The sequence below is a fragment of the Ptychodera flava genome, chromosome 10 (genome assembly GCF_041260155.1).
Source record: "Ptychodera flava strain L36383 chromosome 10, AS_Pfla_20210202, whole genome shotgun sequence".
NCBI lineage: Eukaryota > Metazoa > Hemichordata > Enteropneusta > Ptychoderidae > Ptychodera > Ptychodera flava.
In genome coordinates, this window is record NC_091937.1 from 3,707,106 (window position 1) to 3,724,031 (window position 16,926).

The 16,926-nt window shown below is 36.5% G+C and overlaps 2 protein-coding genes across 3 annotated transcripts in view; one reads left to right on the forward strand and one right to left on the reverse strand.

Moving 5' to 3' along the window:
- LOC139141817 (uncharacterized) overlaps positions 1-16,926 on the reverse strand; it is a 171,024-nt gene that overhangs the window by 16,564 nt on the left and 137,534 nt on the right. The window lies entirely within an intron of this gene.
- On the forward strand, positions 691-15,801 carry LOC139141824 (uncharacterized). The gene is made up of 5 exons (XM_070711511.1): positions 691-888; positions 1,693-2,827; positions 4,051-4,359; positions 5,058-5,372; positions 14,000-15,801. The coding sequence occupies exons 3-5, from the start codon at positions 4,095-4,097 to the stop codon at positions 14,125-14,127; spliced, it is 708 nt and encodes a 235-aa protein (XP_070567612.1). The 5' UTR covers positions 691-888; positions 1,693-2,827; positions 4,051-4,094; the 3' UTR covers positions 14,128-15,801.

A 16,926-nucleotide genomic window follows, 5' to 3' on the forward strand; every position in this document is an offset into this window, starting at 1 on the left:
CCCCCCCCCCCCGCCTGGACTACCCCAAGAATTTCAAATCCCCCCTGAATTCCTTCAGCCCCCCTCCCCCTCACCATTTTTTTGAATGCAGCCTTCCTTACTTTGGCTATTATTGGAATTGTGCCAAACCTATGGAAACATTCAATGGGTGGGTGCTTGATAGCAATTTATGCACCCCTTCTCACTAGACTTCCACTTTGGTGCATTGAATAGTTTTCAAATAATTAGAGTCTATTATTTTGCATTTTGAAACTCAAAATGTCAAACTTACCATACCATTATGATTGAAAATGGCTTATATAATGATATTCTGTTATTTGTGAAAGTCTTTATATCAAACATTTGTCTATTTGCTCATTAAAAAGACAGGCTGAAGTACTGGTATATCTATCATAGACAACTTCAAGATTGCAAATTTCCTTAAATGTTACCTGCTCACCCCTGATTTCCTGTAAGCAGGTCCATGCTTACCATTGATAACAATAGGTTTGGGTCAAACCATTGTGGTGTAAGGGTTAAGGATATAGCATACAGTAAGGTTAGAACAGCTGGCAGTTGCCGGCTAGCTTATCTATTGTTGCCAGGGAAGTTTAGTCTGGTTCCCTGACCCATTTTCCCCCGTAGAGGGCGTGGGAAAATATAGGGTCCTATATTTCCCACGCCCTCTTCGAGGAAAATGGGTCACTGGGAACCAGACTAAGGGAAGTTGTCATGAAAAGAATATATAATGTAAAGGTCATTTAGGGTCATACAGGTTCTGGTACATTCACATCTGTGCCAGTCACTGCAGACTTCTGACACTGCATGTGGAAGATTGGGCGGTCACTTGTGCTATTCCAAAACTTGGTCTTATTCATACGTAGGTGTGACTTAATTGGAAAAATTCAGGTAAATTTTACAATTACATTCTGTGTACATTGAATAAGGTTCACTGAAGATAGAGAAAGATATGTCTTATGGGTCACCTATGGCAAGACAGCATATAACCCAGTTGTACCAGTACGATATTCATGCATTCCAGTCAGTCTTCCACTATAGAATAACGTATACAGAAAAGGCCACATGTGTTTTGCATTTGTTAGAGCTACATGCCCTACTGAAGAGATGTTACAGTGGTGTTACATGGGGAGAGAGGTATATAACCTGTGTAATGACTATAGTCACACCTAAAGACCAAGCCAAGAACACTAAAACATGAAAAGACTTTCAACAGATCTTGAACTGAACTTTCATCATGAGTGTTTTAAAGCAGAGATATGGGTAGTAAACTATACAGGATACTTTGTTGTAGGTGTGTATGCTGATTTTGATAGACATATTAGGTACCAGGAAATAGATTGAAAAAATCTCACTAAACTGACCCGTAAATGCACGCTATAGAGACATCAAACACACAGCTTAGAAATTGGAAAGATTTTTAACATTTCTTAAAGTGAAAAACTGTAACATAATTGGTTTGGCAGGACTTAAAAGGGATAATGTTATAAAGCACATGATGCATGGTAAGTTTTGTGTAATTTATGCTCAGCTGATAGGCACAGCTGCTACAGCTGAATGTTGATAGAGAACTTGAATATTTAACAGTGGCATGAAAAAATTGTTCAGAAGAACGAAATCTAAGATACTATGGTAACTGCAACATAGTTTATATAGGATATGAAACAAATTATTTTTATGTTTTATTATTTTCAGTGAACTTTGACTGAATAAAGGCATGGCTTCATCATCTGACTTTGGTGAAAAGTTGCTGACTAACATTGATGACAAGGTATTGCTGTGTGCCATTTGTATGGAGCGTTTCAAGTCACCGAAAATACTGCCTTGTCATCACACATTTTGTGAACATTGTCTCACAGAATGGGTCAAAGCAAACAACGGTCAGCTGATATGTCCAACATGTAAGAATCAATGGCCTTTACCCTCTGGAGGGGTACCAGCTATCACCAGCAATCGATTTTTGAATGACCTTTTGGAGGTTATCGGTGATGTCAATCCTGGAAGGGTCACGTCGTGAGGCAGTCTGTGACGGGTGTAAGAAAGAGGCCAAGTATTGGTGTGGTGACTGCGGAGGACAATTTTATTGTGATGTCTGCATTAAAAGTCATAGAGCAATGAGAGTCTGTCAAGATCATGAACCAATTACAATAGAAGAATACAATGAAAAGATGTCAACACAACACTTCAGAATGACTAAAGCTAGATTCTGTCCTACACACCGCAGTACTAAATTAGAATTCTACTGTGATACTTGTCAAGTGCCAATATGTTATAAATGTACAGTGGTTGACCACCCAGCACCTGATCATAAGATGTTGTCACTGGAATCAGCCATGGAGAAGTATATGCCAGAAATGAAAGCACACTCCCAGAAAATTGCTCAGAAAGTCAGCGATTTAAAATTCAGGAAGGACAGAGCACATGATCTTCGAAAGACTTAGATGCAAACAGGTCTACAGCTGAACAACAAATTAACACACTGTGTCAAAAGTTAATTGATGAAATTAAAAAGCAACAAATGAAAATGCTGGGTCAAGTTGATGATATCTACATATCCAAATGTAAACAAAGTGATGCCAATATAGAACTTCTGGAACATAAAATTGCCAGTGCAGAAAGTATGCTTTCATATCTGAACCATCTCTTGGCTTTTGGTGGAGCTGTGGACATCGTGACGGCACAAAAACAGATGAAAGATCAACAGCAGCACTATGATAATTTGACCAATATACCTTGCACTGACATTGACAGTGACCTGGTATTTACAGAAAATGCTGAGTGTTTACGGATTGATCTCGGTGTTGTCAAAGGAAAGATCTGACTAAACCAAGTATGTTAATTGTTAACCCCTTTCGACAAAGTTCATATTTCACTAACTTTTTTCATAGGTAGTCCCATTGGCTACCGTTTTCTGAAGTTGGTAGCCCAGTGACAAAGTCTGGTAGTCCATGTATGAATGAAAAGTTTTTTGTAAAGGATATTTTATTTATATCTTGACAGTGAAAGATTTATTTTTCATGATTCTACCCAGCAAGTGAATATTCCAGTCATTGACATCAATACCTGCAGATCGTAGCTTTAGGAGAACGGTATAGCATGTGTAGTGGACGCCTCAAAGTTTGACGACCCATTCACACATACACAGAGCTTATATGCAAATTTTGATGTTCGCCATGACATCGTGACTTTTCACTCAGCACGTGTAAACATTAACTTGGCTAAAAATTGGTTCGCTATGAATTTCAGGATGACAACTTGGTACAGTCATGTTCCTAATACTTTCATGGCAATTTTGGCCATATTTCTCCACGATAATACACTATCATTGGATGATCTGGTACACTTCTGAAAGCGTAATTTGTTGATGGCCCGACAGCTTTTTCTTTGCAGTTTGAATAATTTTGTGTTTAATTGTGATTAAATAACTATGAAAATGAATGTTCCTTGGCCATCATTTCATGCATTTCCCAAGCCTGTCATCTAAGTACATCAGTTTAGATAATGATATTTTATCGAAAGTTTGTCACAATAAATTCGACTGCATGCACTGTCGCCTTTTAAGTTGCATAATAAAGTCATAGTCTGGCCTTTCTGTGTCTAGCTGGGTTGACTGTATGAGCGTCGGTCATCTCACAGCGATCAACATCATGTCGCCCACTAAGTAATTTCATGTCCCAGGCTTTGGTAGTCCGTGTGGGCTACCATTTCATGGGTTTTGGTAGCCCCAGGGAAAAGTTGGTAGTCTGTGGGCGCGGGACTACCGCTAATTTCGAGCCCTGTCATGTCACATTGGCTAAAGCTTAAATGAAGCACAACATATCCCATCTGGTATATTTTAACAAAAAGTGAAAATTTGAAGACCTCTGAAAACAGAGATTTCTTTCAAAGGTGTTTTTTTCTTGAATAATAAGAAATTTACACATGAAATTATTGCCACAGGTGAACAAGGATAAGCATAGTTTTAAATTGTTTAATATGACATACAAGCAGCTAAACTTTAAAGCACATCTACATGATCTGTTGTAAGAATGAATTCATTCAATGTGTCTGCAGGTAAACCAATACAGTCTGAAGTAAAGAGGAAAGATGGAGATAGGATGGCGACAATCACACACGCACAACTCCAGGTGCAGAGGAAAGAGGAAAACATGACAGAGCAGAGTAGTAACACTGGACTTGAAGTGATTGAAGGAAGTAAACTTGGTGATGTTGAAAAGAAACAGACACAGCCTGAGCCTCTGGTAGTGAAAGCTAAACAAGATCAGCTGACAAAAGCAGTCCAGTTGACAGAAGGAGATACTACAAAGGCTACTAATACCAAGACATCACATCTCACACCATGTGCCATTCAAGATCCGTCAGGTGAGTGAACTGTCTTAAGTACAATTATAATTTATTCAGTACATTTATTCAGACCTAAATTTTGATACTTTGATTGTACCTTGAAACAATTTGAAAGGGCCTGCTGAATATTCTTCTCTGAGATTTATAAACTAAAAATTGAACAAACTGGAAGAAAAATGTACATTGTCATTGCTTATATATTTTGATGAGTTTGTTTCCATGAAATTACATTTGTTGTTCTGCTGTGTATATGGCATTCTAAAATACAACACCATGATCACTAACTGGAAATGTATTGACGCCACTTGAATTATAATTTTCCGGGTTGAGTTAAAACAAAAAACAAGTGTACATGTATGTTTGTAACTCATTTTAAGTCCATCATCATCAAAGTTAGACTAAAAGTGAAGTGTAAACTTGTGCCTTAAGTAATGCATTAGAAACAGAGAGTAGCAGTAAAAATAACCAAAACTCTAGCATAATACACAGGCTATTGTTCAGAGTAACCATGTTTATGTTATTCACAACCTTGAATATGGTCAATGCTGACACACATAATTGGGTCAAGACATAATATGCACACTTCACCTTTAGCAAAGTGTTCTGTTCAATGTTGGACACTTTATTTAGTTTGACATTTTTGTTTATTTTTACTCCCTACATGACATCTATGCAAATTAATGAAATTCAAAACTTCCTTATAAATGTGTCTGCAGGTAAACCAATACAGTCTGAAGTAGGGAAGAAAGATGGAGATAGGACGGAGACAATCACACATACACAACTCACAGAGCAGAGGAAACTTTCAGAGGAAAACATGACAAAGCAGAGTAGTAACACTGGACTTGAAGTGATTGAAGGAAGTGAACTTGGTGATGTTGAAAAGAAACAGACACAGCTTCAGCCTCTGGTAGTGACAGCCAAACAAGATCAGCCAATAAAAGCAGTCCAGTTAACAGAAGGAGATACTACAAAGTCTACAAAAACTAAGCAATCAAATCTTAGACCATGTGCAATGAAAGATTCATCAGGTGAGTGAAATGTCTTACGTAAACAATTATTTGTTACAAGACCTAAATTTGGATACTTTGACAGGCTTTTTAATATATTGTACTTTGAAAAGGCATGTTGAATGTTCATCTCTGGGATTCATAAAGATAAAATTGAACAGACTGGAAGAAAAATGTTTCTCATCTAAAGGCCAGATCTCTGGGATGAAGTTTGTTCTGGGATTCATAAAGATACCAGATATGAACTGTAAATGCTCACGTGTTTCATTATATATTGAAGTTATGTGTAAATTTGAACCGTTGCCACATGTTTGCAACTTCATTGAAATTATTATGATCAACATAATGAACAATAATCACCGCCGATTAATTCTAAAAGGTCATGAAGTATACAAATATGTAATTAGCTGAAATAAAAATATTAAAGTTATTTGACTGCTCTTATTGTATCACCACTTTCTATAGCAAGTGTAATTACCGTTGGCCAAGTCCTTCAAGCCATATATGCCGAGCTGTGAAAGCTCATTAGATATGCAAATTATAAATTAGCTGACATGAAAATGTGAAATGACTTTCGATATTGTTTTAACCTAATACCTGGTATAATCATCAATGTACATAGGATGTTTTGCCAACTTTGATCAGGTAGATCCCGGTATATATCCCTAATAAGCAAAGTTCATTAAATATGTAAATTAGGAATTGGCTTAAGTAAAAATGCTTAATGATTGTCAATAATGTTGTATCATGGTATCTGTAATATGTGTAGCAAATTTTGTCAACTTTGGTCAAGTCAATTCAAATATATATCTCTAATTAGGAAAGATCATTAAATATGCAAATTAGGAATTGGCTGAAGAGAAAATGCTTAATGACTTTCAATAATGTTGTATTATAGTGTCTTTAATGTACATAGCAAGTTTCATCAATTTTGATCAAGTCAATTCAGATAAATATCCCTAATTATGACAATTCATTTAATATTCAAATTAGGTTTTGGCTGAAGTAAAAATGTCTTTTGACTTTCAATAATGTTATATCACAGTATCTTTGATGTATATAGCAAGTTTCAATCACTAAAATCAAGCAAATTCAGATATATATCCGTATTGGGAAAGTTCATTAAATATGCAAATTCGGAATTGGCTGAAGTAAAAATGCTTAATGACTTTCAAAAATGTTGTATCATAGTGGCTTCAATACATGTAGCAAGTTTCATCAACTTTGGTCCAGTCATTTCAAATATATATCCCTAATTAACAAAGTTCATGAAATATGCAAATTAGGAATTGGCTGAAGTTAAAACGCTTAATGACTTTCAATAATGTTAAATCATAGTATCTTTAACATACATACCAAGTTTGGTTAATTTTGATCAAGTCAAATCAGACATATATCCCTAGTTAGGAAAGTTCATTAAATATGCAAATTAGCATTTATCTTTCATGTCACCCCTTAAAGGCAACATCAAAAGTTCAATATAATAAATCTAACTTAATTGCTTAAGTTTGGCCTCAGACCCCCCCACCCCCCCCCCCTTCTAAACTTAACTGACCTAAAATTGAAAACATTGCAGACTCATACCCTGTACTAATTCTTTCAAACGACGTACAATGTACCATTGAATTATATGAAAATTGAAAACCATTATAAAGTAACACAAATTCGGGTGACTGGTTCGGTTTTAGCGTACGAAAAGCAGCCTTGAAATCGTAAAATTTGCCAAAAAGACGTTAAATCGTTTTTGACTGCCAGAAATTAATTTGGCCAAAAACCCCCACCCCAAACTTAAGCAATTAAGTTTTTTTTCAAACATCGATCTTTTGACGTTGCCCCTTAATGGTTCCCACTGCTGATATATCTTGGTGTGATCAACATTTGTACCAAATCTCATCAAATTGTGTGTAGTCGTTTTTAATGTATATCCGTTTTTTCTAAAATCATTAATTATGCAAATGTGCAAAAAGTATGCAAGCCACACCCACCAAAAACTAATCAGTTCTTGCCATTTACTAACTGAATATATGTACCAGATTTGATTCTGATCTGATGAGCCGTTTTTGAGATATCGGACCAACAGACAGACAGACAGACAGACAGACAGACGGACATTGCTGCGACATATGCTCACATGTGTAAACACGTGAGCAAAAAATTGAACAGACTGAAAGAAACTGTCTCTCACTTAAAGGCCAGGTCTCCGGGATTAAGTTTGTTCTAGTCTGTAAGAGAACTATGGGGTGTCATAGCTTTTTTTTCCATTGAAATTGTAATCCAGTAAGTAAATTTCCTGGCCAGTCGATCTGACGCCTGACACAGGCCTTTAAAGTTATGGATTAAACTCGTTACATTTGTTGTTCTGCTGTGTATATGGTATTCTCAAATAGAAGTTGACAATACCATCACTAGCTGAAAATTTAATATGCAGAAGCAGATTAGCTATACAGATTAAACCAAATGGCATAAAACAAGTGTAGGTTTAACTCATTTTAAGTTGATCATGACCAGTCAGACTGTGAAGTGGACACTTGTACAATTAGAAACGTGTAGCAGTAAAACAATACAAATCCCTGCTTCTGATATGATGCGTCAATCCTAAGACACTGAGTTGGATAAAGTTTGACATTTTTGTCCATTTTTATACACTGCATTACCTCTATCTATGCAAATTTACTAAAATGCAAATCTTCCCTGTAAATCATGTAATATTTTTGATATCACACAAACTATGACCCTCAATATCAGGGCTCGAAATTAACTTTTTTCCCTGGTAGTCCCATTGGGCTACCATTTTCTGAAGTTGGTAGCCCAGTGACAAAGTCTGGTAGCCCATGCATGAATGAAGAGTTTTTTTGTAAAGGATATATTTATATCTAGGCAATGAAAGATTTATTTTGCATGATTCTATCCAGGAAGTGAATTTTCTAGTCATTTGACATCAATGCCTGCAGATCATAGCCTTAGGAGAACGGTATAGCATGTATCACTGTACATGGTATACCGTTCTCCTAAGGCAACGGTGACGCCTCAAAGTTTGACGACCTATTCACACATACGCAGAGCTTGTATGTCAATTTTGATATTTTCCATGACTGTCACAACGACATTTCACTCAGCACGTGTAAAGATAACATTGCTAAAAATAAATTGACTATGAATTTCAGGATGACAACTTGATACAGTCATGTTCCTAATACTTTCGTGGCAGTTTTGGCTATATTTTTCCACCATAGTAAACTATCATGGAATGATCTCGTACACTTCCGAAAGCGCAATTTGTGGATGGCCCGGCAGCTTTTTCTTTGCAGTTTGAATAATTTTGTGTTTAATTGTGATTGATACATTGTGATTAAATAACTATGAAAATGAACTTTTATTGGCCATCATTTCCCGAGCCTGTCATCCAAGTACATCAGTTCAAAAAATGATATTTTATTGAAAGTTTGTCCCAACAAATTCGACTGCACTGTCGCCTTTTAATTTGCATAGCAAAGTCATTGTCTTGCCTTTCTGTGTCCAGCTGGGATGACTGTCTGAGCGTCGGTCATGTCACAGCGATCAAAATCATGTCGTTCACTAAGTAATTTCATGTCCCAAGCTTTGGTAGTCAATGTGGACTAGTTACCATTTCATGGGTTTTGGTAGCCCCAGGGAAAAGTTGGTAGTCTGTGGACGCGGGACTACTGCTAATTTCGAGCCCTGAAACTGGACAAAATAATAACATATTTTTCTCATGCAATTTATATATTTTGTTTCCCTCAGTAAGCTCAGTAAATCTCAAATGACAATAAAATAAATATTTCTTTGTTTGTCTGAAAATCAAAGAGTTTGAACAAAAAAACTTCTTAACACACATTACCTCATTTGTGAGACCTGTACAGTATGCAAAAGTAAGGTTTTTACTTTGAAACTTTGGGGTTAAAATTTGGCTCTACATGACCCCTAATTCGTACACTCAACTGTGAGAATGTCAAAACCAACTTGAAGACCCTACTGGTACCAAAACTATGAATTCTTTTCAGTAGAAATTAACATTGTCACATCCATGATTTGTTCAGTTAAGTCATATGAATATTTTACTGACATGATGATTGAATCACTGGACTCAATGATGTTTTGTGTATGTCTGATACCATTTCTATTGGGATCTATGTACAGTTAATGATTTTCAAGAGTCTGACAGAGGGACTAGCTAAAGTTAACCCTTTGCATGCTGTAATTTTTCCCACCAAAATTTTAGTGCAACATTTTACCAATTTTTATGAATTTTTCCATATTTTTTATTATTTTGGATCAAACTAACATCACATTTCATTGCCTACAGGTTTTCATCAAAATTTTGGCAAAAATCTGAAAACATTTGGCTGGGGTACATTTTATAAAGCTGACAAAAGTTGATCTTGGCACTCAAAGGGTCTATCTAGTCAAATTGAGTTGAACTTTTGGCAAGTAAACAGAAAGTATACCATAATAAATCCTTAGTAGATACTGTGGAGTACTTTATTTTCATGTGGAATTTATTTTTGCTATTTTTGCGGGGGCAAGCTTTCTGTGAAAATTCATCATCCACGCTTAACATGTGGTTTCAAATCCTTTGATCTTGGTGGCAAGGTGTGATTTGTTTCCAATGAATTCAATGGTAAAATCTTGGGGTTTATTAAAGTTTTCACAAAACATTGTACCAACTTGTTCACCAAGACAAACCTGCAGCAGAAATTATCACTTTATCAGCCTTGTCATCATTGTGTTAGTACTGACAAAACTTGTAACCCCTGCCAACAAATACCACAAATGTTATTCACACCATATTTCTGAAACCATTATTATATTTTGAAAAAAACAATGCATCAATCTCACAATTTGTTCGGTTTTACATGCACTATTACTTTGGGGAAGTCTGTTAGCTGTAGCATTGGTTGCCGAGAACAGTGCATACAAAAGAGAAGGTGATCCAAAGATTGATAGGATGCACTATGGCTTTCAAGGGGTTGACCACTGGTATCAGTGGTCATAGACAGCTATGATATGATCAATGTAAGAAAACGAACCTGTCACTTCTTTCAATTAGGCAAAAATAAATTCCAGCGGAAATAAAGTATTTCACAGTAAATCATTAGATGAACATGTTGAACTGCCACTACTCTGCTGATGTTGTGATGTTCATTATTAAAAGCAAGGTTTATTTTAGTCATGACAATGGAAGCTGATAAATTCACACTGTCAGACTATCTTGAATTTTACCAGTTTATTGACCAGCATACCAGAAAAGACTTTTTACAGAATGTTTTGAAATATTGTTCCTATTCCATTTTGTTGTTAGTGAATGCATCATCGCCATGAATCTGTTCATGAAATTCTAGTGTTTACTGTCATAAAGGTTAATAAAAGAATGAGCAAACGATGAATTATGAACTGAAATCTACAAAAGGGTTGCCATGGTAACAGCCTTCACTAAATAAAACAAATGTTTGCATAACACATGTCATGTATTTATGTGAGTATAGTTTGAAAAAACAAATGAAGTCTATAAAACCATTTCTTATGCTTTGTTAAGTTAGTTTTACTAAAGGTTTTTACTGTTGCCATGGTAAAATGACATTAAAATATCAAATCACAAAATAGCATACTTTAAAAAAATGCCCTATTGAATGGTCATTGTGTGGCTGTTTGATTTATATCAATAAATGGTCCAATTTTGAGCTAAATCGACAAACAGGTAACTGTACAACATTTTAATTTCATACCATTTATTTACTTTTGGACCTTTGACCTTTGCACCCCTGTGGTCAGCTGGTCAAAAATTTAGTTTTGCATGTCAATTAAATTCTGGAAAGAATTTAAAGAGGTGTAAAAGGTTTAGCCTTAATTCTACAACATGTCAAATGAGGTCATCCATGGTACATGTGTTTTACAAAAATCTTTACATGTATATGAGGACTGGCATTTCTATACAAAACAATACATTTTGAAAAAGACATTTAATAGAAATGGTAAAGGAGCAATAAAATATGAAATAAATATAAAAGACTTCACTCTGATGAACTGTCATTTTGATGCACTTTGATGTTCATCAATATCTATTTCCAATTTCAAGCTACATCAGCAGACAAAGCTTCATGTTGTGTGAAAATTACACTTTACATCACTTATTAGCTTGTTTGACCTTTGACCTCTTTGACCTTGTGGTCAGTTGGATAAATTGGGTGTGTTGGGTCAAGGTCCAAATTCAGGACAAAAAACTTCCAACTGGTTTAGAGTTCCACAGAATAAGGGGAGAACCATTTGATTTTTGGGGGGGTATGGAGGAAATGGGTATGGGAGCAAATTTTTTTTTCCTGTCACAGTGACAGCAATTTTTTTTTTCTACTGTCAGAGCTGCATCAATTTTTTTTTTCAAATGGAGTAGCAATGCAAATTTTTTTTCCTTTGTCATCAAGTTTGTGATGCGTTGTATATAAGGGAGCCGTCATTATTTACGGCCTGAAACTCAGAAATTTCAAGTGACACCCCCCCCCCCCCCCCGTCAACCATGATGAATTTGAGTAACTCCCCTCTCTAACTCTGAAATTTTGACTGATCCCCCCCACTTAGAAAAGTTAAATACAAATAAATGTATTTGTAAAATTTACAAAATACAGCAATTTAACAGTAAAGACCTTTGAAATCCTGATGTACTCTGCCAGACTATCATCAGTTATCTCATGATGGTTCAAAAAGGTGAACCCATCAAAATGAAATTGCAAGTCACAATAAAATAAAGATATAAAAGCTCACGCAGTATCTAACCATATAGTATATTGTTTAATTTGGATGGGTATTATGACAGGGTTTTCACTAGGATATCTGACCAGGCAGAATTTGAAAGTACAGGGGGAGAACACGTGAGAGGCTTAGGGGGAAAGTGTCACAGGGGCTTTACCCTATCTTTCATGGAAAGTTTAAGATATTGATGTGTGCAATGGTGTAGTCTGGTGCGATCTGAGAGGTGTTTTTTAATTTTTTTTTACTATGAAACTGTTAGAACACCCCAAGGGGGAGAGCACAACGGAGGGGGTTTCCCCCTCTCGTGTTGGAAATTTTGGGGAATTGATGTGTTTAATGGTGCAATCTGAGAGGAGTTTCAGGTTATTTTGCATTTGGTAAAACTGTTTGAAAATGACATTGAACACTGCAATATTTTTACATTTTATGCATGATCAGTGTTTGTGTCACAATATTCAACAACCAAACAATGACAATACATTTGTGAAAAAGAGTTCTGTTTGCCAGAGACTGAAGATAAATAAATATACAGGAACGAAAATTGTGACCTTCTTGTGTCATTTCTCCAGCTGCCAGCTTCTAATGAAAAGCATGAATATGGTATGTTTAACTGTCAAAATGGTCATTGAAGTGAGGTAATGAAAACATGTCTCTGTGATAATAAAGGATGAATTCACAACAGTTCAGTTTTGTCCTAGATCCTGTGAAAATTTTGAGAAATTGATGTGCGCCACGGTGCAGTGTAGTGCAATCCGATAGGTATTTTAAATTTGTCTTTTACCAGTAACACTGTTAGAAGAGCCAAGGGGGGTAGAGCACGAGAGGGGGTGCCCCCCTCTCGCATTGAAAATTTTGAGAAATGGATGTGTGCAATGGTGCAATCTGAGATGTGTTTCAATTTATTTCGCCAAAATAAATTGAGTAACCCGTCCCCTTTCTTCCTCTCCACATTTTGAGTAACGCCCCCTGAAGTTTTCAATTTTTTTAGTGACCCTCTCCCTTGTATTTCATTACATTTGTTGTTCCTCAATTTTTCATTGTCAACTTGTACATCTTCCTAACATATTTATATTGAGAGAATACTATATTGATTTTAACACTAGTTTATTGACTCCTGTCTTGTGTTTTAAAATTTTAACAATTTACAGAATTCAAAAAGTCCCCTTTAGATAGTGCCTATGCCATTGAGATATTGCAACAGAAATCCTGAAATATGATTTCTTGGGTCAGGAAAGGGAAGGAAAACATTGAGTGCACTGAGGTGTAAGTAGACCTATGTAGTGCATGCTTATATCTTAAGTGCTGGGAAAAAAACATAAGAATTGCTTGTGGTAAAAACATTTGCGCCGCCTATGGCGGCGCGCCGGCAAAGAATACATGAGAATAGGGTTTCCAAATTTTGCTAATTTCTGGTGCATTGTGACAATTTTTTTTTCACTTCTGTCTGTTATGACAATTTTTTTTTCTCAGGCCATGGCAGGATCAATTTTTTTTTTCTTCTATCTCACCTGGCGACAATTTTTTTTTTCTCAAAATCCTCCATACCCCCCCAGAAATCAAATGGTTTTCCCCTAAGGAACAATATATCCCTAATACAAGCTATAGAACTACAGCATTTCTATTCCTAGACCAACAATACATGTTGAAAAGCAAGTTTTATGAAACAAAATTTACAAGGTTACCATGGTAAAAGGACATTAAAATGTGAAATTACAAAAATGAAAAAAGTGTAGAATTTTCTCCGTTTAATTGTAATTTTGATGAAGTTTGATTGGTATCGATATCTAGTCTCAATTTCAAGCTGTGTTTGTGAGAAAAACTTGTTACACGGTGAATGTATTGAAATTTCATGCTATATGTGCTTGTTTTAACATTTGACCTTTCAGGTGGATGGTCAAAATTCACACTGGAGGGTCAGGGTCCTTGTCCAGGACAGAAGTTCAACAACCCACATGGTTTAACCTTCCATAATGATAGACTTTTGGTATGTGACAAAGGAAACAACATTGTTTAGATACTGAACCGAGACTACACATGTGAAAAGGTGCTTGGAACTTTCAGTGGTCAGTTTGCCAAGCCATTCCAGCCACAGTCTGTAGCAGTCTCAAAGGACAATCACTTCTTTATACTTGATGACAATAATGTGCAAATAGTTGTTTGTACTGAAGATGATACAGTTATCGAAATAATTACTTTACTTGCAGATGTAAATCCTTACTGCATAGCTCTCTTGAAAGGGTTTGTTTTGGTCACTGATGACCAAGGTCATAGGTTACTCAAGTACACCGTGACTGGTCAGCACATTGCAGAAGTTGATGGTCAAGTTGGTGGCAAAAAACGTTTTGATTCCCCCCGCTTTGTCGCTGTCAACAGTAGGGATGTCATCATGGTGTCTGACTGTGGCAATAGCTGCATCAAGTGTTTTGATTCTGATTTCAATTACCTGTACCAATACGGTGAGTACGGTCACGGCGATAGTCAGCTGTACCACCCATACAGCATTGCCGTTGATGGCGCTGACAATGTTTATGTTTGTGATTTCCACAATGCTAGGATTTCGATTTGGAGTCGAGATGGGACTTGGTTATTTAATCTTTTCACAGATGACGTGAGTCTGCCCTGGTACATTGCAGTCAGCCGAGACAGAATCTGTGTTAGAGGGTTATACGACAAACACATCACAGTATTTTCTAAGTAGACAGAAACACCAAGATGATGTGTATGTCTGCATTTCATCAAAATATTGGATTTCTGTCAAAACTTTCGGCGCGAAGTCAATTTCCAATTATCACTCAAGCGTGACGAAGAACGAATCGTACCGTTTATACGTTGTTTACATTCCAAAAACCATCTTTTTCTCAAATTTAGAGAGATAGTTTTCAGAAAATATTATTCAATGTTGATGTCGCCTCATGTCTAGAGTAAACATGAACCCAAATGAAGTTGCTTTTTGATAATTTTCATTCAGAAAATTTAGGAACTTTGACAAAGGGCCTCACTCAAGTTGCAATCACGTTTGGTCCAACCAGTGGATGGCATGCAGTGAACACATCAAACGTAAAAACCAAGTTGAAAGGGTCACGTTTGAACTTTTGCAAACAAAATCGGAACAATCATCACTGTAATTCTTTGACGGCAGATTTATCTTTTAGGAACAAATTTACCATAAGTGAGTTATTTTGAACAATTTCAAGTCATGAATATTTAATTTTGACAGTGTACAAATAATTTTACGCATCCTCCAACTCCACTAGACTCAGGGCGGATCATGTTTTTCTCGAGGGTCTATGGGCGGATCAACAATTGTGCGTGCGTGCGTGCAAAATAGATTGTTTAAAAAATACCTGTACATCCGATGACGTCTCTTTTGATCTGAGATATCAATATTTCCACTCAATAGATGTTGATTCCGTCATTGTAAACGATATAAAATGGGGAACCAGCATCACCGCCGACCCACCTCCTCCATCAAGGTTCACGTAGCGTGTGGCACACTGAGTGTGGCATAACAAAAGTTCATGTATTGAGGGCGCTCATCGTGGCCACCAGAACTGAACTACATCCACGCGCCCCGCGCCCCGGTCCTTCTACAAAGGAGGAGGGACCATGCTACACCTGAGCGATGGTGTCAATCTGGTTGTTTTAGAGTATTTCATTTTGCAAGTTTCAGTTAAGAGATTACCCTTTGAACAATAATGTAGACTCGGATGTTTGATTCAGTTTCTTTTTTGACATATGAAACAAACCCTTATTTACTTTTGGTTTGTAATCAGAAGCTTACTTCGGCCAATAGCCTACTATAGTTCGGTGAACGTTTCACCAAATTTTCTAGGCTACACCACGGTCCCTCCAGAGGGACCGTGTCTTGCCTTTACATATGGGTTTACATATGGGTTTAATCACAGTCCCTCCACCAAGGGAGGGACCGTGGTTTAATACCAATGAAGTAAAGTGCATGGCTATCCAAAGGGTCCTCAGGCTCCGATGATGATGATGTTGTTGTTTTTATTATTGTTGTTGTTGTTGTTGATAGTATTTGCAGAAAAGAACAAAGTATGCGCTGCGAAATTCAATACAGCCTAACTATACATGTGCGTTGCAGCCTAACTATACTATGCGTTGCAAATTCAATACAGCCTAACTATACATGTGCGTTGCAAATTCAATACAGCCTAACTATACATGTGCGTTGTTGCCTAACTATACATGTGCGTTGCAAATTCAATACAGCCTAATGTTAGGCTGTATTGAATTTGCAACGCACATGTATAGTTAGGCAACAACGCACATGTATAGTTAGGCTGTATTGAATTTGCAACGCACATGTATAGTTAGGCTGTATTGAATTTGCAACGCATAGTATAGTTAGGCTGCAACGCACATGTATAGTTAGGCTGTATTGAATTTCGCAGCGCATACTTTGTTCTTTTCTGCAAATACTATCAACAACAACAACAACAATAATAAAAACAACAACATCATCATCATCGGAGCCTGAGGACCCTTTGGGCTATCCATCAGAATGACTCAATACATGGTTTTTTTTGCGTAACGTCTTGTCAGTAGGTTCCTAGTCTAGAACTAATCTTGTTTCGAATCCCTCTTCTGAAAGTTGAATTTTTGTTGAAAGCCAGAAAGTGCCCGCTTTTCTGAAAAGTTTTGTCACTATAAATAATCGATAGAAGAGATTCATACACCTATAATACTCTTACCATGCATCAGAGTAGTAAATTAGATAGAGTTTTAGAATTTGGTAAGGTGTACAATGGTGCAAATTTACTAATTAAGATATCATGATGCACTCGGCTAGACC